Raw genomic sequence first — 27,601 nt, 5'->3', positions numbered from 1 at the left:
ATACTGTGTGGTCAGGACCTCAAATTAAAAAAAAAAAAAAAAAAAAAGAGAAAAAGTACTTTAAACAACTCTGCATGCCTTGCTGAACCGGCATGGAAGCTCAGTGACCCCAGCACTGATTCCTACAGCACCTCTGCATTTCTGACGGCAGCATTCTTGCATCCAATAAATGGCTCCGTGCGACCTTGCTTGGCTTCAAAGAAGAGAAAAAAATCCTGAACAGAATGAGGCATTGCTGCACGCCACAAGACAGCTATCAAATCATTCCTCTGCCAGCCAGTAACTCATATTTTGTTTAGTGCCCATGTCAGTGAGAGATTGCAATCCAAAATGAAGTGAAAGGGATAACTGATTTTTGCAGCACCCATGTATCTGAAATAAACCCCAAGTCATGCCGATTTTTCAGCCGGATGATGCCATCTCACTCTGTCATGTTTCTGTCAGGTGGAGGCACACGATCATCCACATGTAGGTAAAGAACCCCTCTTCAGCCACCCAGCAGAACCCTGATAATGTCTCCCACTTCCATAGCATATCTGGCCTGTCCTGAAAGCTTTCACTGCACTTATCGCTTTCAAAAGCACTTCACAAAAATTGGAAGCCACTATTCTCTTTATTTTTTCCTCATCGTTTAAAAAGAGCAAAACATAAAAATGCAGGCTCATCAGCACACCTGTAGCGGTACCATTCCAGCTTAAAAACACAACAAAAGAGAAATGAATGGAGAGAAATCCCCTCCAAAACTGCAGGCTCCCAAGTAGGGTTGGCTGGGAACTTTCTCATGGAACAGCCGTCTTTCAAACTGGGAGATTCCTGTTTCTTTCCCCTCTTACTGCCTGTGGCACTGCATCCATTTCCTCGGGGCTCTGGCAGACACTAGAGCTGGAGCTTGCATGGCTTTCTGCCCACTTGCCCGGGCTGCTGCTCGGCCAGCATGGGTCGACTGGGAGCTGGAAGTGGTGGGAGAACCAGCTCCCAGTGTTGAAACCTTGCAGCATCCTTAGCTCCTGGCACCCCAGAGTCACAGTGTCTAAGGCTTCCCAAGGCACACAAGCCTGGCAGCTCAGAAACCTACCAAACCTCCGGGGAAAAACGTATCAAAATTCTTCTTTCCTGGTTTCTAAATGAAACGTTAAACCCGCCAATATTCACAGCAAGTACGACAAGTCTGTGAGGCGGCTCCTCACTTGGTAATGACCACCCACAAGATTTACCTTAGTTGTAGCAGCAGGAGTTAGTATTTGTCAAAAAGGCATCATCTCAGCTGCTTTTGTCACCTTGCCTTTATGTCCTCCTTATTTCTAAAGCTGAGTAATTTCTTCATAAGCGTTTGCAAATGAACAAAAATTTTGCCAAACTTATTTCTTTGGAGAAAGTCTGACCGCTGAGCTCTGCCTGCTGGTTTTCCAGCACTTAACTACCACTTGCTTCCAGTAGATTATGCATATTTATACCCAAAACCAGAGCCGCCCCACTCACCAGTGAAATTACAGCTGCATTTCTTGGGTCTCAGCCTCCAGTCTGGAAATGACTGCTCTAAATTGTCCTCTCCAGCAGTGGTCTGCCTGGGTTAGTGCCATTTTTTTAACAACTCTCTTTTTCCTCTATGGTGAATACTTTAGTTGTTTATGTAATTACCTACCTAGCTTGTACATTCATCATCAGGCTGCTAGAAAATCAACTTTGATTAGGAAGGTTGTCAAAGCAGAGTGATACAAGGCTGCGGAGCAACCTCACAGAGAACACTCCTCCAGATCTTCGTTTTTTTCTGTCTGACGCATTTTGAGATTTTTGCTAACGTTAGAAAAGCATTCCAGGGCTCCCATGTCTTCCTAGACCTGCTTATCCCCAGCTATATAGCTGTAGGGTTGAAATTCAGGGTTCAAGGGCTTCCTGTCAAAATGCTTCACGTGGGCATGCAAAACAAATACCAAAACAATCCCTCAAAGCTGCAGCCTCACACCTGCATCTTTTTTTGTTCTGCTTGAAGGTAGCTGCGAGAACCAGAGCTGGGCCAGGCACTGTCTGTTCTGGGATTTTCCATTTTTGAAATGGCTGAAGAAATCTCCAACAGAAAGATAAGCGTGAAAAATAACATTTGGTTGCTAGCTCCTTCATAATATCTGAAACAGTACTTTATTTTGCCTCCAAAGTGCTACAGTTACCTCATTTTATTGAACAGGAATAATTACAGGAAACCTAACCGATTGTATGAGACATTTTTCTTTACCGCTCTTCTTTTTAATATACCAGAAGCCAATTATATTAAATCTCAATACAGATATTTCAGAATATATAATCTGCAGGGAGTGCCATAATATCCACATGAAAAGTCCAGACTACCCTCTAAAACCTACAAGGGTAAATAAGCATAAAATCCAGTCAGATGCCTGAATTTCAGATTTCTTTGCCTATTGCTAGTTATAGCACTTTCAAAAACGTCGTGTTGGGTGGTGGGGTGGGGATCCCATGCTGTGCAGTATTCAATGTCTTTATGAGAAATGTAATGTTATTTCCACTGGGTACTCGTTTTGGTGGGAACTGGCAGGGATTATGTCTGTTAATGATTCTCTTTGCATTTTTCAGGATAAGGCCTTAAGTAGAACATGGTTTGCGTGCAGGAAGCAGAAAGACTGCTCTCTCCAGGTCTCTGTGGATTGGAGGCTATGAAGCTGCCTCTTGAGCTAGAAGAAACAGGGACTGGTACAAGATGGGTAGGAGATAAAGCTGAGAAAGAGATGACAATAGGTGGTTTTAATATTGGGCTGGGCAGAACTACTTGCGTGGTTTTGCAGGATTCAACCTCAAAATCATTATTACCTCATTAATAACTGGTACGGACAAAAAAAATCAGCATTCCTATAAAATGTACCATGCCACAAAAAACAGGGTACTTTATCAACATGTTGAAAGATTGGAATATCACACAGGAAGATCTGAAAACCTATGAAGGATCAGAGAAATATAAATGGGATAAACATTCGCAGTATGAAAAAAAGGGCCATTTGTTTGGGGTCCGACAGGAATGTCTGCTGAGACCAAAGAGGTTCCCACGGAAAACACCTGAGCAGGAGCTGGGGAATCCTGCCCGGCACAGCACGGTTGTGTGCAAAACATTACACAAGCAGGAGGTGAGGCTTTTCCAGCAGTGGTAGGGATATGTCAGGACGGTAACGAGGACAGGGGACTGTTAGCGCCATTAAATAAGACCTCGCGGGACTTCATTTGCAACCTGTCCACAATTAACATGTGCATTTAACATGAACTGTAACAGGAAAAAGGTAGAAAGGGACTACTAGAGTCAGGAGAGTGGCTGGGGAATGCATCCTCTGAAACACTGAGGTTGGTCCCTTACTCTGGCAAAAGCAAGGGTGTGAGGGGATAGAACTGGTTTCTAAAAATATGTCTAAGAGGGGAATCCTCAGGGATGGAAAGGCAAGAATTATTTAAACTAATGGCCAGTGCTGGCACAGAAACAAAGCTGCATTAACTGTTCAGGAATAAATTCAGGTGAGGAGTGAAAAGAAGGTGTCTAATTGTCAGAGAACGGAGGTTGTGGATCCAATATTAGGAAACAGGAAAAATTCTAACTAGTTGTTGATCATGCTGTGAAGTTGCAAGCCGCAAGACATACTGCTTATGTTAGAAGACAGCTGCATCTGATGACCCACAAGCTCTCTTCTAGTCCTGTTGCTCTAAATGTGAACAATCCCCATGGCTAAATAAAGGCACACGCTGACACTTCCCACCAATGCCAGCATCTCCCAGTGCTATGGGGAGATGTGGAGACTAACCTCGCCGACTTGGAGAAATAAGTACTCTTAAGAAAGGGATTCACATCCCTCTAGTTTAATCATCGATGGCAAGACGCAGCCCCTTTCTCCTGCTGCAGGTGGTTCAGTCCTTTAGGAGAATGCGAACTGCCTTCTGTAGGGGCCTCTGTCTTTCCAGAGAGGACAGGAGACGTACGACTTTCAAAAGCAGAGGGAGCTAAAACCTCTCCTAGGTGACCAGGGTTCATGTTCTGTAGTCTGCTGTCTTTTCTGTGAGGTTTCCCATTAAAGTGGTGACCATATCTAATTGTAGTTGGTCCATGAAACTTGAGGAGATCCCAGCACTCTGCGTACGCGTCTGCACAGAATGGTTATTCTACAGTAAATTGAGCTCTTGCCTCACTTACTCTTAGTGCCCTTATTTTAATTAATTTTAAAAGCCAAGCTTTAAATATGGTATTTGGTAATTGGTAATCATACAGTTTGTTTTTAAAATAAAAATTTTCCAGATAATGAGTTACATATTCCTTTTGACATATATAAAATTTACATCAGTACCAAATGGAATCATATAAAAGCAGAGCTAAAAGTTAGGCAATTATTCTTTTCAAATCAAACCCACAATGGGACCAGAAATTTTCCAAGACATTTTTCCTACCATTAGTGCACATTACTAGAAGCAATTGCTTTTCCCTGAAGCCTCCAAAAAGCAAAAGAAATGATCAAACAGCTTGTAAATTGACCCATTATTTTTCTTCAGCGTTACTGCCAAAAGCATTTATAAAAATACAGCCACTTTCATTGCTATTAAATAGAACATTAAACAAATCATATTTAACATTAAAGCAAACATGAGAAAATTCAAACAGTGTTTGTATTTCAACTTGAAGAGCAAAAAAACCATATTTTATTTGCTTACCTCTTCAAATTTTAGTGCAATCATAGAAAAAGCTTTAAAAATCGCATCTGTTGGGCCTGTTATTGTCACAATTCTCTCTGGACAGGAGCCTTCTGAAATATTGATTCGAGCACCACTCTGTCAAAAAGAACAAATATTTTTCAAATTTATACTTCCCAGGGAGCAAACTAAGTAGGATTAGGGATATAGTCTGGGAAGGAATATCATGTGGCATTTAATTCCCCCCACTACAACTGCAGCCCCAACATCATATAATTTCAGCATAAACTGATCACACTCCAAAAATTCATCTAACTGCGGGAAGCCGGATTCTGTCTGGGTAAATACTTATACAGCCTTCATCATCGTGTGCAAGTAACACCTCTGTAAATCAAAGTCGTGAATAATTGCATAATCAAGTCTTTCCCCTTCCCTCTTGCAGGGTTAACCTTAAGTAGGAACGGAGACGCAGAATTTCAGACAAGGTTGTTGTCTCCAGGGAGCACCAACATCTCTCAGGAAAGCTGCGCCTCCCTGGTTTGGAGACCCAAAGGCAGGGCTCGATCTATCTAGCGGGGGAATTGCTTCGCACTGTGGAGAAGGTGACTTATAGATGTGTCTCATGTGAAGGCAGTCAATTAATACGCAATGAAAAAACCTTTAAAGGAGTAGTGGTAGGACAGGCAACAGTAACGGTGTTATCTCCTTAAGGCAAGGACCCTGTTGGAAGGAGTTAGAAGCCATAGTCTTGGAAACAAGCCAGGATGGGTATACTTGGTCAGGTCTCGGGTATACTTAGTCCCCTTTATACCACTGTGGCAGTGCAGAGAAAACACCTAAGCCAGGTATAAATATATTTAAGAGGACCTTGGTGTAGATAATGATCAAATCCAGTTCAGGTAAGACCCATTCTATGCTTTCCCTGAGGTTTCAGGCACGGAAATGTGTTAATGCAAGTCATCAGAGCCTCAACACATCCACAGGCACCAACCTTCTCGAGGATCTGGGCCTGTAGCAAACATGAGATAATCTGGGTTGATTTGGCCCTTTGCCTTCAGGGTTGCCAGGAATCAGCCAACGTGCTGTGTGTCTGAGCCCTTATTCATGTGCTTACTGCTGCTCAACAGCAAGTTGAGCCACTTGCCACTGAGCCAACAACGCTACTGATCGGAAAATCTTGCTGCTACAGACTCGGCTGGCAGACATACTCAGTGTTCATAGATAAGGACGCTTCATCCCTGGAGGTGTTCAAGGCCAGGCTTTGAGCAACCTGGTCTAGTGGGAGGTGTCCCTGCCCATGGCAGGGGGGTTGGAACTAGATGACCTTTAAGGTCCCTTCCAAACCAACACATTCTACAATTCTATGACAAGAAATGGCAGCAGGCACTTCTGACAGGCCAACCAGAGTGGGACTAGCACTCATCAAACATCAGCACTGGATCAGGAAGGAGATCAGGGCCCAGGGCTCCTTCATGCTGGTGGCAACCTCCGGCCGCAACCACCACACACAGTGTCGGTGCTGTTGGGACTCAGCCCAGCAGAGAGCACACCAGGAGCCATGCCGGGCAGATCTGTCTGTGGCAGGCAGGCCTGCCTGCCCTACGGCCACCTTCACCCAAAGCACAGCTCTTCCTTTGAAACCAGAGCCATGGGAGCTTGTCTGAAAGATCGCTCCACCTTGGATCAGCGGCAACCAGCCTTCACAGATGTTATTCCTGCAATAGATGACCACTCAAAGCAGAGCTATAGCAATTAAAATGTTATGTGGTGGCCTCCATATTTGTGTAGGAAGTTAACAACTGCAGGGCGCAGAACCAAGGTTTTTTCTAAAGAAGTTGTCTCTGACTTACCCTCAATGACAGAACAAGACAAAGTTGCATTTAATTCCATAAAGATGGCATGCAACTTGCCACATCTGTCAGGAAAGTCAAAATAAAGTTCCATTTTGCTTTTAAAGAAGTACTGAAGAGGGTAGTCATTTATAGGAGGACCAAGTTATCATCATGTGGAGAGATAGCCTCTTATTCCTGTGCTGATATAAAGAAGCCTGGAGATAGCTTCCCTTCTGTGCAATTTATATCCAAAGATATCTGCCCATGATCATAATTAATAATTAAAATAAAATGTGTTTAATCAACTGGCAGGATTACTTAGTATATTGGAAACATTTTTTTCTTGTATCTTTTTTTAAGTACTTATGTGTGAAAACACGGGTGAAAGCTCTTATCATCAAAGAAGGAGCTCTGAACTCATTCCGCCTGACAATGAACTCCCTATTGTGTATATTTAAAGATGGATCTCAGCAATTTTCTTTACTACAAATACTTTGAGATTTCCCTGCCACAGACCTTCTATCAGTGAGTAAAACAACAAACCAGCTGACATAGTAATGTACTGCATATTTACCAGAACCAAATTGACTTTTCTTGAGGCATCCTCTATACACTTTGCAATCCTTAAGTTTTAAAGAGCAGAATTTGTCTTTCGACTTATGCTTTTAGTGCTTGCTTCAAAGGAGGAGAATCACACGGATCTCCAGGTATGATGTGCTGCCTTGCAGGAGAAGTGTGGCTCTGCAACCCCCACCTGGGCACGATCCTCTGAAGACGGTGCAGCTTGCTCCGCGGCAGGGAAAGAGGCCTGCAGACACTGGGGAGACTGAGGTTTATGCAGTGCCATGTTTTAGTTAGCCTTTTTCCGTTTACAGCCTTTTCGAAGGATGTGAATGGCGGGTGTGCAGATCTACGCCATCCACATCCTACGCGCAGCTGCAAAACAATGAAAAGTTAAGGCTTTGCCAAGACATGGCAGAGGGATACTTTGGTTTATGCGAGTCTGGCGCCAGCTCCGCTGAAGCTTGCGTCTACCCTCAAACTTTACGCAGCCTCAGTCTAATGCTTGGTTTCAGATTTTGGAAGCTCTCTACCAAGAGGCCAAGCTACGCGCAGGACTGATCTCGGTATGCTAAAGAAAGAGACCGTGGTTTTAATGCACAGACTCATGCTGGCTGAGCTGTTCCTGAGACAAGGCAGCAGCAGGCATATTGCTATGGGAATGACAGGCTCCAGACTGCTGTGGCGATAAGGAGGTTATGCTAACAGCAGTGTTTAATTTAGGCCGGCGCATTTATACATCACCACTCGTAAAGAATGGTGATGTGAAACGAACTGCCCACTTGATGGCAGTGTCGGTCTGTACACGCTGAATTTCCCTGTTCTCTCAGCTGGAAAGAAAGGCAAGTAAAGACATCAAGGCTTGTCTTACCTCCTCCCTCATCTTCTTAACTGTTTCACCTTTCTGTTAAAGAAACAGAAAAAAAGTTAGCCTGGGCCGATGAAGCGAACTGATATACAATATTTTGACATGAAAATAAAGAGAGAAAGTAATTTCCTGACCTTTCCGATAATGCTTCCAACCTCCTGAAACAGAAAAAAAACGAAAAAGACATTGTGAATGATACGACTTGCTACCAAAGAGCATTTGCTCTGCTCCTAAGCTATTTCACTATCACTTATTTCAAACCCACAATGTGAAGCCTACCCCCCTTCCATTGCTGCTGTATACAAATATGCCATGTTAGATCCAAAGGGGTGGACTAAAAATGCAGCTTTGCAGCTTACTGATTGTGCAAGAAAAACACCTTTAACAGAAGCTGATCTCGCGGTTACAGATCAATCCTGCTACTATAAACACAGATAAACCCCTATCAGGGAATGAAAAGTTCAGAAATAATAGAACTGCACAACCTGCTAGAGAAAATGGGATATAATACAAGCATCAAAATAAGCGCTGATCTCTGAGGCAGGCATTTACCCTCTTTACACCATGTAATAGCTAGAGCTGAATTTCCCTGCTACCGACTGTTATTGCGTAAACACCTGGTGGCCTGTCTTAATCTCCCTATTAAGCACTTACAGAATAATAATTGCTAATCACTTTTTAGGGATTTGGGAATTGCTACCAGGCTCCCACAACCGTCCATGAAGGGACAGAAAATACTAAGAAATGTCAGTATGAACATACCGCAGGGGAACAATCTGGCAGTCCTGGCATCATCCCAAGGGTTAAAAACTCAGTGCATAAAACCAACAGGTAGCAAAAATGAAGCTAATAACTCTAAAATGAATAGTCTGGACACGTTACACAAATCATGAGGGTGTGACATCAGACTGGACACCATCTGTTGGAGAGGAGACCAGCTAAAGGAACACAAACTCCTCTTCTATACTCAGATTGTGAAATCTACTTCAATGGTTAAAGACCGTCTCACATGGCTCATCTGTCCCAGACATAGGACATACAGTTCCCCTGCCCCGCCTCCCCCAGTCTATACACTTCAGTCTGACCCATTCTGAAACACAGCACAAAGAGTAAGATTTAAGAAATTGTTCTCCATTGCTCTATCCAATGATGGATTCATGATAAAGTGGTACTAACTTCCCCTGCAGTAGAGGACTACTTAGAGTGACTTTGAGAGAGCTATTTCTCACCAGGATGTTATTTGTAAGCTCATAATATGAAGCTGTTTGTGCTTGCAACTCCCCACATCCTGCTCACAATATATAAAGACTTCTCATCGAGAAGAAGACCTATCTCAATGAAGAATGTTGGCACATGGTTCCTTTGCATAATCTGCAAGTCTGCAGGTAACACCTGACTTGGGGGAACAGTCAATACACTGCTGGACAAGGCTGCTATTTGGAGTCACCCCGACAGGCTGGAGAAGTGGGCTGAGGGAAACCTCAGGGAGTACAACAAAGGCAAATGAAAAGCCCCATGTCTGGGATGGAACAAGCCCATACGGCAGGACAAGCTGGGCAAAAACTTGTTACATACAAACTGGCTTTGCAGAAAAAGTCCTGAGAGTCCCAGTGCACAACTCCAACGTGAGTACACGAGTGCATCACCAGTGCATCCCTGATCAACCCAACGCTGGGCTCTATTAGTAAGAGCGTAGCCAGCAGGACGGCTAATGATTCTTGCCTTCTCCTTGTGTTTGTCAGCCCATGCCTGGATGATCATGTCCTGTTTTGGGCTTCTCGTACAAGACAGACAAGGACACACTGAAGTGAATCCAATGCAGGGCCACCAAGATGGTCAGGGGACCAGAGCACAGCACATAACGAGGAGAGGCTGAGAGAACTGCGTTTGTTCACCCTTAGGAAGGGAAGACTTGGGGGGATCTTATTGTGGTGTACAATGAGGAAAGCAAGTTGCAACATCAAATTCCTACTCAATATGAGGAAAAAATTTTTTACCATGGGTATGGCTGGACATTTGAACCAGGGAAGCTGTGGAGTCTCCATCCTTGAAGGTGTCCAAACCCAGTCTGGACAAGGCCCTGAGTAACCTGCTCTAATGGGATGTGCTTGATTCAGGAAACCAGACTGGAGACCTTTGGGGGTTCCTCCCAACCTCCGTTGGTCTGTGATTCCTCAAGCACAGCCTTATACCCACTGAAGTCAATGCCTAACTAGCCACAAAGTTCCCCAACCCAGTGAGGCCCTTTCTCAAGTTTATTTTCAAACTTCACTTTTTCTGTTTCCTATTTCCTGTTTTTATTTCCCTTCCTACTCCTCTTCCAAGATGGGATTCTGCTCTCTTGTACATCCTGACCAGAGAACAGATATTGTCCAGACAGGCATAGCAAATCTTCCAGAGGCATCTTCTTTGCAAACTTATAGTTCTGCTGGCTGATGTACAGTAGACCTTTACACGTCACACAGCTGTGCGACTGCTCTTGCTAAAGCTCCCTGTGTCCATCTGGGATGGCGAGACCTCTGTACATCTGCACATACAATGCAAAGAAGCAGCTCTGTGAGAAGAGGAATGAATAAAGTGAACTCGCTGCAGTTTTGTGTCTTGTGACCAAATTATCCTGTGTCTCTTAATATGTGGGTTTGGGTCACGCCTTTTCCCATGGCTGGGACAGCCTGTGGCTGAGACGTGCTGTGCAGGCTCTCTAATGAGGTGCAGCTTTTTTGTTAGCAGCGACACAAATTTGGGACAACCATTCCACAAAATTTTTAAGATGTTACTTTTTGCTTTGTATTATCACTGTAACTTTGCCAACCTGCCTGTAACTGTTGAATGGGATTAAACAACACAGGGAGTAAGACTCTCGATGATGATAAGCCTTGGGAACCCCTTGTGTCCAGTAGTTCCTATCTGCTCACTCAGCACATTCAGCAGTTTTGCCTTGAAAACTTTTTCCATTCTTCTCAGTCGCAGCTTTCAGAAATATTTTTTTTCATAAAAGAGATTCTTAGGAGGTAGAAGGACCTTTTGCTATGGGTGAGCATATTGTGTTTCAATTGCTATGGGCAAGCAATCTTATTTCAGTCTGTGGTATAATTCCAGTTGTTGTATATCTGAAGTTTCATTAGAAGCTGTAGGTCTGGTCGTGAACCTGCAGGGCTCCACCGGTATACACTTAGTATGAAATCTGTCCCAATCCATTTGATCATCCTGGGTCTTAATGACAGATGCCGTTCTTTCAGAAATGTATGGATGGGTCATGGCTAATAAGTACAAAGTTGTCTTCTCTGGAAATACGAAAAGATACTTTTGCTTTGGAAACAGAAAAGCAATATACTGTTCGTCGCCTTAGGAAAAAAGACGGTCTATTTCAAACAAGGAAATCGGGAGTATTTAAACAAGCAACATAGCGCATAAAATATTAGGATTCTCAAGCTGCTTGAGACCGAAGTCTGTGGGATTTTTGCTACTGATTTCAGTGAGGACAGGAATTCTACCTGACAGATCATCACCTTGTTATTACCAAAGAGTACAAGCTGCTGAAGAACTGAGCAAATGAGCAGCGTGAATCCCACTGAGAAAAAATATTTCAATGATACTGGTGACCAGTTCCTTGGAACATGCTAGGAAATGTCACTATAATTCTATGGAGTACTTCAAATGTTCCCCTCCTCAAAGGGTGAATTTAAAGCTTATTCTGTAAGGAGGCAAACATCCTCCAGGAGTTTCGAAATATCCAAGCAAACGCCACCTCCACCCCTGCACTGGGAGCTGTGATTCTGCTTGGAAATGTGAGGGAAGGGCTCAAGGCAAGAGACAGAAACATTAACTTCACATGGATATTCCTAATTTTTCTAGAATTTTTGATCCATACCAATTACTAAAAAAAAAAAAGAATAAATCTAGAATGGTTCTAAATGGGTCACTTTTTTGGCACCTTAGCTGTTTCTAGGAAAGCTCCTGTAAGTACTGGTGACAACAGATCATGTCTTTAATTATGATGAGAAACCTACTTCTGCCATGGATTAAATCAGAAGATTCTTCACGCCTCATTCTCCAGTGAGAATGAGCCAAACTACCAACGCTACTTCCTCAAACCTTTAATGTTTCTTTATACAATACAATATTTGTTTCATATAGATTCTTATATCACCCTAAATTACATTTAGTGCTTAATGAGATACCTAACATAATTTTCACGACACTCCAGTTTTACCAGTATTTCTTGCCAAGGTTACTTTGAGGGCTTTATCTTCTTCAGAAAACGTTTCTGAATCTGCCAGGGACCAAACTGTGCTGTAGTCAACTGCATAAGCCTGAAAGGATGGGATGTCTGTCACCTACATCAGTTCATTAAAAGTTAGGAGTCTAGTGCAAGCCAGGCACACAGCTTCCTCTGCGGCCCAGGGAGAGAGATAATGGGGGATGTTTTGTTCCTAAAAGAGGAGGGAAGAAGCGTGCTCCCGAGGGTTTCCGCTTTCTCCACCTACAGCAGAAGAAGTCTAGACTGACACTAAGGTACCTGAAATTTGGTGAGAGGAATCCTACAGTTGATGTCAAATTCAGCCTCAGTGTAGGTCAGACAGGAGTCTGATTTAGCTATTCTCACAAATAATTGCCTTCTAGAATATACTAATATCTCTTGAACTATTGGCTCTTTTCCAGCGCTCAGGAATATAAGCTAAAGGTAAGTATTTATGATCAATTTCACATTGATTTATTGACTAAACATCTACACATAAACACAGTGAGAAAATAAGTTATATGATAACAATTACTGGGTTCATATAATCACACTTCAACAGATGATCGAAAAGCAGTGCACAAAAAAAAGAAGTTATAAATGGGGGAACTAAAGCTCAGAGGGAGGAAAAACAAGTCCAAGGCAACCCAACAGACTGATGCCAGAGCTAAAAGTACTACCCAAGCTCCTCGGCCTCAACATATAAACACCTGCCTGTCAAGAAGCAGATATGCCACGGCAACCGTGCTGGATGAATAGGATGCCTCCTAAAAGCTGCAAGTTTGTGCGTGCCTACATCCACTGATACATATGCATACACACACACACACACTTATATATTTGTGTGCAAAGTCAACACATACATACAGGCACCAAAGAGACAGAGATGAACTTCCCTTTGAGAAATGACAGCAATTTGGGGTGCCTATCTTGAGATTCATCAAAGGGTCCTGAGTTTCAGCTTGCGCAGAGTACCCAGCCCAGGTAATGCCTTCCAAAGGCCATATCTCCAGGTGACAGTATCTCAAGCAGGACAGTCTCACACTTGGGCTCCAACAGGATCATTTTGGAAAACCCCAGAAAAATTTGAAATTTACATACTGACTTCCGATAGCCCGAAAATAAATCTTGAGTTGGTTTATGTCTATGATTCTCTTTAGTACGTAATTTCTAATAAAGCAGATAAAATAACAAGAGGTGAACCTCACCAACAAGCACTGGAAGACTGCTCAGTATCAATAAAGTATATTTCTAGCCAACCACCCAATTAATTGCAGATAACTTGAGAAAAGGCAATGGTAAAAACAGGGGATGCTTTCTTTCAGGCTGAAATGCAGCATCTAATATTATTTCCATATGTCATTCACATGAATGGGGTGAGTTTTACTCTTAATGAACACTTGGTGAGCAGTGGGCCCACCACAAAGCAGAAAGCCATTTGTGCACTTTTTTGCACCATCTGCGGTGAGGGCAAAGCAGCACCAGCAGAACAAAAGGTGGCAGCAGAGAAGTCTGCGAGCCAAGGCATTTGTAGGGGTCTTGATGGTGGGAATGACAACACAAAGATATAAAATAGGCTGTAGGAGAAAGCTATTTCCTCATCAATTATCTGGTGTGCCTTTTGAATAACAAGAGAAAGAAATTAGTCATGTTGAGAAAAGAAGAGGCGTAACAAACCTTGGTATAAAGATTAACCTTCAATCTGTAAACATAACATGTGAAATTCCATAATTTTTCTAAGTGCGAGGCTAATTTAATAATTACCGTAACCCAGGAAATCAAAACAAAATGGCTAGCTATTCCAAGACCATATAAAAGCACAGGCCTTACTCTATTACCATGGGGCATGCAGCTTCTATTATCAGTGCTACAGGGCAAATGGAACACCAACCTCACAGGAGCTCTGAGATAAAGCCACGTCCAGAAGGAAAGCCCTTTTAAGAAATAATATAAGAATATATACTTTCACCCCAAAGCATCTGACAAAACACAGGCCACACCTTAAAGCCTGCAGTTCATTCAGGCAATGCTTTGATTGCATACATCTACCTGCTTTCTACGAGCAAGGATAAGGTAGAACCAGCAGGACTGGACTCTGCAAACAAAAAAAGCCCGCTAGAAAAACATTGAAAGAAAAGAAATACAGCTTTCCATGGTGGGGAAGCACATCCGTCATGAGACAAGGAAGGATCCTGGCAACAGCAAACAACATCTGCGCTGATAAAGTTTTCTAGACCAGCAGCAGTTGTCTTTCTCCCATCCGTGAAGAGGCATAACACAACTCAACTCTCTCTCTCTTTGCCTTGTTCTGAGGATAGAGTTGCCGATACTTGCACAAGATCATGAAGACGCTTGCACGGCAGACCCCAGGAACATGTTGCATGAAGATGTTCTGAACAATGTGTTTGCATGGAGCACGCGGAGCATCAGCATTTTTCAAAGGCTGGCACAAAAGCCTTAGTCAGTTTTGGGAAACATGATGTAACGTGTCTACCTCAGGGAACAAGCGTCTGCCTTCGATAAATTGAGAGTCTGATTTGTGTTCTGGGATTATGTGGGATTAGCCTCACTGACCCGGGAGATCTCATGTTCCTAGGTGATGCTTCAGTAGGCACTGTCTGATGCTAACAGCCCTAATTTAGTAAGGCACTGCAGTCCAAGCCCTTACTGAGACAGATCTCAGCACACTGTTTCCTCACGCTTCAACCAATGTGACTGTGTACGAGGAAACCTTCAAATTACGGTCTTTCTGATGGAGATGTCAGTGTTATGAATCTTCCACAGGTCCATCTACCATTTTTTGGGCAGCTGTGCCAATGGGCATTTCTCATTTGCTTTTTGATAGCAGATGGGTAACTAATTTACATTCAATGCTACACCAAACCTCCCAGCCTTCCCCCAAAAAACTAAACCGAAAACCGTTTCTGTCCCTTCACTTGTCCCTCTGCCTGTGATGCTGAAGCAGCAGCACTGAGTAGGGCGCGTGCCTTCTGCAACCTCAGCTCATTACAGCTGTTGACCGATGGGGAGATTCTGTTTGACAGAAGTGGGAAAATTCAGCTATGGAGATGATTGTTTTTGAGGACACACAGTGCTCAGGGGCTGGGGGAAATGGACTTCTGTTCTTTCCGTTGATTTTTTTAGGCTAGTGAGAAACTCTCAGCTGTTACTACAAACACACTAAGAGGAGATCCATCTTGTGTTGCGTATTTGCACACAGAGCTTTGTTCCGTGACTAGAGCTCTTAGGTACCACAGTAATGCAAACAAACAAAACAAGAACTATAATAGCAATAGGCAGGACAGTCAATCCTCATAATACCCTGACAGTGTTCGTGGAAACTAGAAAGAACAGAACAAACATTGGCTAGGCTGGCATTTTACGGCTTGGATTAAATTACTGACAAGGTGATTCTTAAAGCTACTTTGTTGTATTCTACATTTTAATAAGTAAAAAATAAAAAAATGGGGAAGGAGAAGGGCACTACCTTCAAGACGGGGGAAAATTATTTCTGTGCCTGCTTCACAGTCTTTCAGGGGGTAATTAAGCGGGCACAAAAAAGCGGCCACGAAGAAAAATCCCTGATGCTAAAACTATATTACCTACATTGATGAAAATGGCAATTTTATTTATTTTTTATTCTGTCTATATTTGAACTGTTAAGTGTGTCAAGTCTAAATTTTCTTTCTTTTTCTTGTAAAAAATTCTATATATAGCATCGTAAAATAATCACCAACATGTCTGAAAGTCACCACTGAAGCTGGATGTAAGTCCGCTGTAACCAGTCCTTCCAGTGCCACAAGGCAGCCACTGATCCTGCTGAAACCATCGGGAGATAAGAGTTCCTCAGAGCATCTAAAATTATGCTGTGATTACTGTAAGTTTAGTGCCTAAAAATCAAGGCACTCATAGGGTTTTGTCCAAACCTGAACATTTGACTGCAGGTACATTTTTCTAATTCACTGCAGCTGAAACGATGAGAAACGTATCATTGAGCAAACGGTACCAGGGAAGGAAAAGCTTCGCTCAGTCATCATATCTTTCTTCCATCAATGCAGGTTATACATTCTACATAGTACGTGTGCTGCTCTTCCCCAGACATGTTTAAAATCTGCTTAGGAGACTTCCAGAACCTCATAAAAATCTCAATACCAGGAATTTCTTTTGGGATTCCCTTATCAGGATTTATTTTCAAAAATATATTTTATCCTCTTATTTCCAGTCACAAGCACTTGTATCATTCAAAATAACGACAGTCAATTGCACTCGTATTTACGCTCTCCAGGTGTTTATGAGAATGTCTGAAGAAAGGTAGACACAGTCTCCTCAGCATCCTAAAACTTGGTTATTTTTCTGCAAATTCCCCCTCTGCTCAGTCTTCAACATCACTCACACGCGTGGCGCCTGCTGCTAAGCAGAGAACCGCAGGTGTGATTTTGCCAGAAGAACAGTAAGGTAATTACCGTCTTTGCCCCACCGCGCACCAACGCTATACATCCAAAATTGCGTATGCTTTTGCTGCAATAGCTTGTCTTTCCAACCCCAGCATATCCCAACTGTGCCACTCTCTAGACGCTGCCACATCTGATGCCTTTCAGCGTTTTATGCTTTCCAGATTTCCTTCTCTCACTGAACATGTATCTTCTAAATTACCTTCTAAAGTTAATTGCCTCAACTCTCCAATTTACACCTCTCAGTATTTGGCAAGAGTCCTACATCCCTGCCAGTTTTCCCTTCCCTCCTCCATCCTACCTGCAAATTATTTCCTTGTTCTTCCTAATCGTCTGACTTTATTAAGCTATTTTGTTTTCTATTTCTGAACTCCTTCCCCTTTCTCTAAAAGACTCCTTAGACTTGAATATGTTAATATAGTCTACTTCGGTTTCTTGCCGACTTCACTGCACCCAATATGGTTTAATCGGTGGACACCTTCATGCGATTCCTTTGGAAATGATGCATTTTTTTCTTCTTCAGGCTTGTACTGGTGGAAGGAAGCAGAGAAGCTTGTGCCACCACTATGAGGTGGAGACCAAGGTGGATTCGTGACCCTGCTGCCCTTTCCATGCTGGCACATTTGAACATTTTCTCCTGTTCCACCTCACAGACCCAACTTTTAAATCTCCACTAAGCTGCTATCCTGAAATGTAACATCTTTCTACCGGCACAGTCTCTTTACCATCCGCACCTAAAATTAACCTTTATTGGTGAGTCTCTAGGGTCTAAATCAGCCTGTTAACACTGGCTGTGTACAAATCCAAACCAGTCCAAAATCATGTAATCGTTGTCCAGTATAGTCAAAGTAGGTGCTTTTTCAAGAGTTATTTATTTCTGGGCATGAACTGACCGGGACAAGAACAAGAGCACTGCAGATGTCAAGCACTAAGGTATGTTGGCAGATACCTGTGGGAAAGGTTATGATTTTTCACAATCTTACAATCTCATTACCTGTGGCAGTAAGCAAGAAAAAAACCCAGCCACAAGTCATAGGAATAAAAAATTCAGCAAAAAGTGAGCAAGGAACAGTAAGAGAGAAACATCGAGCTCCATCAAAGACCCTAGAACATGCAGATAGCCAAAGGAAGTTTGATTTTGACAAAAAATAAAAAAAGAACAAAAAGTGAAACGCGCATTTCTTTTGGAGCCTGAGCTCTGCCTGTCCTTACAGAGGGCTCTGATAGCTGGGGACTGTTTGCCCATGAATGCGCACACACAGTCAATTTGTGTTCCTTAAGCCCTTCAAAAATGTGGATCTAATCTGGGTAAATGCTGCCACTTTTGCCTTCGCTGGAAGCAGAAATCTTGCAATCCCTGGAATATTCTACTCCTGCCCAGAAATTATACTTCTAAAGTAGACAAAGGTAATAAAACATCCGTACCCATTCACGCCTCTGCCCTACACTGTGATTTTGCTTATTTTACTTCAAGAAACAGCAGGAATTAGATGGAAACCACAGAAGTAGGGCAATGTAAACAGCCCCAGCCCATATTCCCTGTTTTTCTCTACTGAAATGCATGAAACGGCTTTATTCCTTAATGTGGTGCATCTTTCTCGTTAATAAAAGATGAAAATGCATCTCTGCATTATTTAATATACTCTACATATCCAACTCCTGCACATGCTTAAAAAAGGCCCTTCCGTTCCTGCCCTCTCCAGAGCAGCATTCAGGTAACTCAGTCAACAAACGTCCTGGGCAGCAGAGGCTGCAGTGCCACTGCAGCTTTATGGGATGTATTTATTTTTCTCTGACTTGTCCTTAAAAACCTCCAGTGATGAATGCTGCGGCATACTCGGGTAGCTTCCTCCCCTCCTCACAGATCTGCCTAAGTTTTTCCTAATTTTGCTGTTAAAATTCCCTGCAAACAGAGGCAGTTGCTTCTCTGTGGATGTGAAGAACATCTGAGCACGGCCCTTGTAGCGTATTTCCTAACACCTACCCTCTAATTCATCGCAGGAAAGTATGTGAAATGCTCTGTGTTGCTCCTGGTTACTCTCTCTTCAGGGCTGTCACACCATCATAACTTTTTACTGAGGTAACACGGTGCAAGATGAAAATTAAGCCCGTCGTCTTACACCATCACACACCCTCTGAAATCCTGGCTCAGGAGAACACCTTTCATATCAGGCCCCGGCAACGTTGACCCTGAGGTTAACCTCTTATAGCTCACAGTGGTTAGCCTTTTTCCTGCTTCCACAGATCAAAAAGTTGTTGCCCTCCCTTAATATCATATTCGCTGCCCTGAGAGAATCGAGGCTGTGCCTTGCCTCGATGCCAGCCAGCTGCTCCCAAATCTTCCTGTGCTGCGGAGGAGCGGCTGAGCTGGTCCTCCAAGTGGCCATCCCAGACTCTTTGACAGGAGGCTCTTCGGTAGGGCTGAGCCCTGCAGGAGCTCAGCTGGACCTACAGCCCCTCTCTCCCCAAAGCAAGATACAGCAAAGGAGCTGATGAGAGGTGTCCTACCTGCAGGGAGGCACTGGCCCTGGGTTCCTGCGGAGCTCAGGACTGTTCCCATCCATTCTTTTTTCACCAGGCACTAATGTTGGCTTTGGTTTTTGCTACTTGTTTTGTTTGTTGTTGTTGATGATGCTTTTTTTATTCCCTACCCTCTCGCGGAGGTCTGCCTGTTCATACATGTCCTGATTTTTCTGTCTGCAGGTACAGAATTTAGCTTAATTGCATAATTAAGATGCCTATCCTTGACTTAAAGCCCTTATACAAATCACATGAAACATACACACTGAAAATTTCCTAAGTCTGCAGGACTTACAGACAAGATAACTAAGCATGGTAGCCCAAGTTACGGACTTTCAATCAAAATGAACGTAAATATCACAAAGCACATAGACCTCCTCTAGGCAAAGGTACACTGGAAATAAAAGTTTAGAGACAGAGTTAAGGTTAGTGGGGATAGACCCTCATAGTTCCATGAAACACATTCATAAATAAATAAATAACTTTAAAATGATCTTACTCTAAAATTATCTAACTGAATCCGGTTTGCCACTGTTATTTTTAAAAACAACCTTTTAATTCCCCTCTTCTCTTTCAAGTTATGATCAGTTATTTACAGCCCAAGCTCTGCTTCAGTTAATTGTTTTGTCTAGAAATACTAATTAGAGATCAGCAGTTTCCACTGATGTCAATAACACAACAAATCTTACGGAAGAGCCTAGAAACGTGTTTCTTCTTCTTTTTCAGGGGCACGTGCAGCTTTCAGAGTGACCTTCTCACACTGAGTTCGTATTGACTCAGACATCCTTCATTCCTCTATATTAGCATTTCTAATTCACAGAAGCGACATCAAAGAAACCGTAAGGGTCTGACTTTTATCACCAAAATAAATTCTGATTTAATGTACTCTTTGCAATACCTAGGCACAATAGGATACATGATTAGAGCGTAGCAGAGTTAACTGTATACCCATTGTGCCTTGTTAACTGAGGATGCATGGTACACTCACACTTAAAATTTGAACTTTGTAGCTTTTATGGGTTTAATTTAGACCCTTGGGGCTACATATGCATTGAAGATTGGACATATAACATCCATTACTGTTAAAAGTGGTTGCACACAGAGTCATCGATGTTTAACACAGAAAATTAGCTTTTTCTAATTTCATTTCTGATTACTTATCTTTTGTTTCAAAAAATCACTAGCCCACAATTTAACTGAAATGTCCTGAAAATGATAAATACTTGATTTTTGCTTTAATGGCACGATTCTGAAAGAAGCACAGCAAAGCACACCTAGCACATGGGAATTTGTTGGAAACCAGTAGGGCTACTTGCACCCACCAGGAAAAGGATGTGTTTCAACCACTTTTCTGGACTAGGACCAGAACCCAGTAGAATCAATCCCTAAGACCTAATTTTCAGTGCCGACACGCGCACAGATTTTAGGTGGGTTTGGTAAGAGAGACTGTTATTAAATTTGTTTGACAGATCCCTATTTATGATGCACATATTACATACCAGATGCCTGCCTGAAGCTGAATATTTCAGGGGGAAAGAAACCAAACAAAATAGTTGGATCGTTTATGAGAAAATACATAATTTGATGTAGCATAATGCAACTTTTGAGTTTTTTAATTTGCAAACTTAAACTGTACCCCCTCATACTTCTCATTATGCTGCTGGAGCACCTATGCTATGAGGACAGGCTGAGAGAGTTGGGGTTGTTCAGCCTGGAGAAGAGAAGGCTCCAGAGAGACCTTACAGCAGCCTTCCAGTACCTAAAGGGGGCCTACAGGAGAGATGGGGAGGGACTCTTTATGATAGGTCAAGGGGTAACGGCTTCAAACTGAAAGAGGGTAGATTTAGACTGGGTATCAGGAAGAAATTCTTTACTGTGAGGGTGGTGAGGCACTGGCACAGGTTGCCCAGGGAAGTTGTGGATGCCCCATCCCTGGAAGTGTTCAAGGCCAGGCTGGATGGGGCTTTGAGCAGCCTGGTCTAATGGGAGGTGTCCCTGCCCATGGCAGGGGGGTTGGGACTAGATGATCTTTAAGGTCCCTTCTAACCCAAACCATTCTGTGATTCTGTGATTCTTAGCCACCTCATCAGTAAAACACAGTGTGCTCCTTCTTGTGCTATGGGTATATCATATGGGTGTTCATGCCACAGGTTGAAAGCATGCGCTGTTTTATAGTGTAAATGCATTTTTAGCTATTAAATTAAATTTAAGGAGTAAAAATACTTTTTAGATTTATGTATACAAATTTGATCTCCAGAGTTATATATAGATACTCACTGTCTGTTGTTAAGAAAGAGCCAACCCCATCTCCTTTACGTAACATCCCTTCATTAAGCCTAAAAATGCCTGGTGCTGCCCGATGAAGATAATACAAACAAACCTATGAAACGTGCTTTTTAATTTAAAGCCCATTTTGTGATCTGGCAACGTGAAATAAACAGCTATCAGACTGTTAAGGCTGACAATACTGAATTGGCACTTTGTCCATGGCACAGATTTCACACTTATCTGCATGCTTAAGTGCTGCGCTGGCCAGAAACGAAATGACAGTCAGCCTTCCACAACAAACCCACAGGGGATCTGGATGAATGCTTGGTATACCAGGGGGTTCGCTCTAATAAGATGCTACATCGGACTAACGAAGAACCATCCCATTTGCGTTCAACAGAAATAGACAGTAATTCTGTGGCAATTATTTCACATATGTCAATGTTCTGGTATCTTAAAAAATAAAACCCTGCAAAATCTGGTAAGCAAAGAGAGAGGCAAGCCGTACGCAGGTCAGCCTTACTCAAGGGCCTGCCAAATTTGGCTGATGATCAATGAAAGAACTCTTTTTTGGCCTCTGGATCTGCCCAAAAGGGGTTTGTTACAAGCAGGGTTTGTGCCAATGAACTTGGGCTGCAGCGCAAACTTAAGTACGATGCCTCGAAAGAGAGGGGGTGATTTTTCGGTGGTGGCAATGGTGCTTTTGACTCAAGTCGGAGGAGTGTGACTCAATGCCACTGTCAGGCTGCGACGGCAACTGCACACTCGCGCGATACACAGGCAACTGCTGGGGCAACAGAAAATGCTTCACCTTGCCATGCATGAGAAGGCGTATGGTAAGCGTGACATTGAGACCTCCTTCAGTCACTTTTGTGTCCTTCGTGTTCATCCTGGCCTTGTATCTTCAATACTTGAAAGCAGCTTCGTTTTTCTTTTTTTTTTTCCTCTTTTTTCTATTCACTCAATCAACCTACGAAGACAGAAAAAAAGAAAAAGTACCATTGAGTGGCTTAAGCTACTCTGAACTGAGAATATCATGTTGTACAAACCAATTAACATTCCTCCCTTTGATTTTCTGGACTACAGTTTAGTGCTGAAAAGGCTCCTTTGATTATTATCCCTCCCCAACCAACTCTTTAGCCCTTCACCAATTACAAATAAACTCCCTTTTGAAACCTTAAAAGTTCTTTTAACATCCTGTAACCTCAAAGCTGAAAGTACAGAACGCTAGAGAGTGAAATACAATGTTTTCTTCTAAACAACACTTTCTCTCTGTTAAACCTTGCAGGATGTATATACTATATATATATATATATATGCATTTTTACATATGCCTGGTGCTGTTTTCATTTCTCTCCCTGTTACTACCTCTTTCTTTTTTTTTTTTTAACTCTTGCAGAAGAGATATTTTTGTTTTCTCTCCAGCAAGAGAGAAATTAATTCTGAGCCTAAATACTGATCCCTGCCAGCAGCAGCGGATGACACATTATCAAAGACATCTGAGTAACGAAGAGCCACTTGCTGCTGTAAATCTGGGCACTGTCTGACTTTGTTTTTGTCTACCAGGCCCAGAGGTGGCTCAGTCCCTCAAAGGCCAAAGCTGTGCTTCAGCCCTAAGTAGAAGGAAGATTTTTCTTAATTCCTAATGACAAATTGCAGATTTTCAGTCATTTACAATGCCATAAATACCCTAAAATATTCATGAAAGCTCCAAGGGCTGGCTTTGAAGGGATAAACAAGATGCATTATGAGTTTATTAATGCAAGGATATTTATCAGTACAAACAAAACTGGGGGCAGGAATGAATATTACCAAAGGCAGGCAAATTCCACAGTAGAAAAGGCTTAGAGAGTCCATATTTGATTTTGTCCTTTTCAGGCCTATCTTATAGAGCATAAAAACCTTAAACAGACATCAGACCCCTCCGTAACCATCTTTTATTAATGACAACCCTATGAGCTTTGCATCTTGGAGCTTCCCAAAACTTGGGCTGGCTTGGGCACTGGCTAATGATCACCCCCAGTGACAACCATTTTGTGGCTCCGGGTGTACAGCAGTGTCCCACTAGGGTGACAGGCTGTTGTCCCCTTGTGGAGACTGCTCAGGCATGGGTCTGAACTACTGGAGGGACCTACGGGACCACTCCCCTGAAAACGCAGGCAGTAGCATCACGCAGACTGTTTTACCAACTGGTTAAACTCCGTCTTAAGAGCCACTAAGCACTGACATACTAGACTAAAGTAAACCCCATCTTAGCTGAGCATGTTACCTGTCGGAGAAGTCAACAGCAATGCTTAAAGAAAGAGCACAAGACACATGCATGGAGCCATCCCTGATACACCATCTGAGCTGCCGGCAATCAGTGATTCAGGGTCTTCTAAGAGACGGCACCCAGACCAGCATTTGCAATAGCCATTGGTGGACCAGCCCTCCATTAATTGGTCTAATCCCTTCTTGAATCCATATTTCTAGTGTTCAAAAGTTCTGGTCTTACAGATTCATTATTAGTGTGGGGGAAAAGTGCTCCACTTTATCTGTTTTAAACCTGCTGATTGTCATGTTCCCTTGTGAGACAATTTTCCCTCTGTGTATTACGTGAAGACCACCCCAGAAAGTCACTCCTCTGACGGCTGATGCTTCTTATTTCAGCCTGAGCCTGCAAGTGGCCAAGCCATTCCTGATGGTGTTGCCACTGGGAAATACACTGGAAGATGAGAGTTTTCTCTCAAGTCTCTGCAGGAGTACTTAGGACCACAGAGAGCTTCTGTGCCTCTGGTGACTGCAAGAACAGGAGGCAGACATGCTTGAGGAGTAGAGGCAAAGAGGGAGGAAGAGTAACTTAAACTCCTCCTTCCTAAAATTCACGAGTCATGACCACAGAGCAGCTCCCATCTACCTGCTCCACTGGCAGGGCTGACCCTTCCTAACCCAGCATGGGCTTAGCGTATTTCATACCCTATGCTCTCTCACCCAGACCACAGCCACTGAAATAAATCCCTTATATTCCACATCTCTAGGCTTACCACCCATCTTACATATCACCTATCGGCATGGAAAAAAGCAGAAGAGAAGTAAGGTGCCTGGATGAGAAGGCAGAGACAGAAGCAGCCTGGCCATGCCTCTGATGCACCATGCCTGCAAGAGGGTGAGAGGAAAATGTCCCAAGGCAGCCAGTAGGAAATAAGAGAGGAAGACACTGGGTTGTATTCTGCTTCTTTAAGGTTAGACCGGGATTCACAGCAAAATCTGCAAGTGGGTGACCATAAGAGTCTCCTCTGACAAGTGCAGAGAGAGGAGCAGACGAGGAGACTGTGGTTGTTCCCAGGCTAAGGAAGGGAATGGTCCCATGTCGCTCACCTGCTTCTTGCTGCTTGCTGAGGGAAATGCTCTGGCTCTGACAGCTCAAGCAGTTTCTGCTCAGCTTGGCCAAAAAACTCCACCCCAAAATGCCAAACAGGAGCACTTTGGTACATAAACATTAAAATACATCTTGGCATTCTGGACTTTATGGGAGCAATACTGTCCATCTGAGATCTCCATAAACCCATGGTAGCTTAGGGTTGGAAGATTTCACATAACGGATGCATTTCAAGTAGAAGTAAGGTATTTAAGACCTTCTGTGGACCAAAATTTAATGATGAAGGTACAGCTATGTTTCTACTGAAAGGTATTCCCATATGGGAAAAATAATCCCAGACTAGACAGAGATTTACAGTTGCCATGGCCTTTTACTGCTGTTATGCTACAGCAATATGCTCACTTTGGGAAAAATTTTGGAGGAAAGCCTTTTCCCAGATAACAAACCAACCCCCTCCCAAGCCTGACCTTTTCCAGATAAAACCCGAAAAAAAAACCCCTGTATTTTTAGCTAACGCCTTTTGAGTTCTTTTTAAAAACAGAGGTTAAAAATAAGGTTCCACTGCAGATATTGTTAAAAATATCACTGCCATCTATTTTTTTTTTTTGTAGGATTTTGTCTTTGCCCCTCCTCCCAGCAAGCTCAAACTCTGGCACTTGGTACCGAGAAGCAGAACAGATGTCTGGGGGAGGGCTGAGAGCGTGTGTGCCTGCAAGGAGTTAGGCAGCTGTGTGAAATACAAAGGGAATGAATTAAAAAAGGCAACCTCACATGATAAGGAAGAATACGTGAACGCTATACATATGCCATGAAGACAGAAGAGTTTTTACTACACCAGGGCATTTACAACCGCCTCAGTTGTCCTGAGAGTCCACGTATTCTGGTAAAACATTGATGGCTACTAACTACAGGACTATTAATTACCTGAGTATTTCAGTTTTAAAGACAGAGTTAAAGACAGATTAAAATAAAATGCATTGTTGTACTTTTTTAATAACTGTATTATTTTTTAATAATTATAGCAATGTTTTCCTCAGGCATCATCACAAATGTGCTGGTCTAGATCTCTGTGTGCATGGAGATGTCAGATCACGGCACGAGAATGGTTTCCTCTACAAAGCCTCCTACCAGCTAGCAATACAGACATCTATTTATAAACCTACTGCTGTAATATACGAGCACCTCATGAATATTTAATCAGAAAAATAATTTCCCCCTCTTTTGCAAAATCAGCATTTTGAACAACTTCCTATGTTCCTGGCTTCTGGGTGCCTCTCTGAGCAAACAGAAGGCTCAATACATAAGGCTTTCCTTTCCCAAGCTCTGCGTGACGAGGTCCCATGGCTAATCTGGGGGCTGGGGGAGCCGACTCTCAGACTATGAAAAAAAATTCCATGCGTCACGCTTTTCCTGATGCCAGAGGAAAGTCAGGGGACTCCACAGGTGAGCAGACAGTATAGCAGTGGCATGGCTGAATGTTAATGTTTTATGCACTTTAGTCTGCCTTAAACAGAGAACTGGCAGCGACAGGAGGACAGCTGGACAACATCTTCCCTCTGACCTCGGGACTCAGGACCAGAATGCACAAAATCCAACATCCAGGGCTCTGCAGCTCCTGGTAACAAGAAAGAAAAGTCATGCCCAGGGAACAAAGGAAAGTAGATCACATCAGATAGGTCCCAGCAAACATCAGATCTTTGCCTCCTGTGGGGCTGAATGTGAACTTTTGAAGACACTTCCACTGCTGTTTATCATGTAAAAAGTGAAAATTTCTCTTGAGGTAGAAAGATGCATCCAAAGGCATTAAAAAAAAAACCTTTTGAAAACTCCATTAAACGGACACATAGTCTTATGCAGATGCCTTTTATCTGCAAGTGTGTGTTTCTATACATTTTCAATATTAGCTATCCCAGGTTGGAATAAAATGGCATGTCCTATATGCTCACTATTCACTACATAAGAACCATCAATTTTCTAACATGCCTTTTCAATAATTGTTGGTAGATTAAGCGACCCAAACAACAAGCGGCTAAGCCATGTGTTCATCAGACTGCTGCAAAGAACAGCACAGTTCCTTAAGGATTTGACTGAATTAATATAAGCTGCAAGATGAACTATACAGCCAAAAGGCAGCGACACAACCCATGGAGGTTAGGATTCCACGTGGCCGAAGGGGTAATGTGAGATGGCTGCCTGAAGCCTGAGACATGAAAAGTCAACCTGATCCCCTGTCTTCCTACCCCTCCAGCCTACCAATCCTCTCCCAAGAAAAGAAGCAGACCACTGCAGAGAATATGGCTACGCAGTGCTGAAATATATATATATATATATATATATATATATATATATATATGTATAAAAGGTTTAAACCTCTAAGGTGACCACTTCAGGCATGCAGGATAAGAAAGCCTTTGACTCCACAGCAAGCAGGGATGCCAAAGATGAATAAAACTAACATAGTACCAAGGCAGACATCAGGCAATTGATCTCTGAGTTTAAAGCCACAATAAATTATTTGACAGCTGTGAATCTGCCGAGAAACCTACTCATCTGGAAGATCCAGAGGAATGAGAGGGAGGAGGGAGAGAGAGAGAATGTGCGTGGGGTGAAACGGGACAGAGCTGCACAATCAGAGGTGTGCTGGAAGGGAAAGAGATGCAGAGAGGAGAGAAGGAGAAAGGCAGGGAGAAAGAGCGAGCTTCAGATGGCTGATACTGAGAATAATGTGAGAAGAATCAATGTGGAAGTAAGGACCGTCTGAAAACGTTCCAAGAGGAAGCCTGCTCTGGTATGTGAAATCTTGATCGTTATGGTTGTTAAATCTGAGCTTGT

The 27,601-nt window shown here is 42.9% G+C and overlaps 1 protein-coding gene across 13 annotated transcripts in view; it reads right to left on the bottom strand.

Annotated features, from left to right (window-relative positions):
• Positions 1-27,601, bottom strand: part of LOC134511775 (poly(rC)-binding protein 3-like) — a 538,190-nt gene that overhangs the window by 44,453 nt on the left and 466,136 nt on the right. For all 13 annotated transcript variants that reach the window (XM_063326281.1, XM_063326282.1, XM_063326286.1 and 10 more), the window contains 4 exons: positions 22,223-22,381; positions 8,067-8,090; positions 7,936-7,968; positions 4,693-4,809 (listed from right to left, as the gene is read on the bottom strand). In XM_063326281.1, the coding sequence (XP_063182351.1) occupies positions 4,693-4,809; positions 7,936-7,968; positions 8,067-8,090; positions 22,223-22,300 (252 nt within the window). In that variant the 5' untranslated portion in view covers positions 22,301-22,381. The remainder of the gene's footprint in view (positions 1-4,692; positions 4,810-7,935; positions 7,969-8,066; positions 8,091-22,222; positions 22,382-27,601) is intronic.

Source organism: Chroicocephalus ridibundus, chromosome 2 (assembly GCF_963924245.1).
Source record: "Chroicocephalus ridibundus chromosome 2, bChrRid1.1, whole genome shotgun sequence".
Taxonomy (NCBI): domain Eukaryota; kingdom Metazoa; phylum Chordata; class Aves; order Charadriiformes; family Laridae; genus Chroicocephalus; species Chroicocephalus ridibundus.
This window is presented reverse-complemented; position numbering and strand designations above follow the sequence as displayed.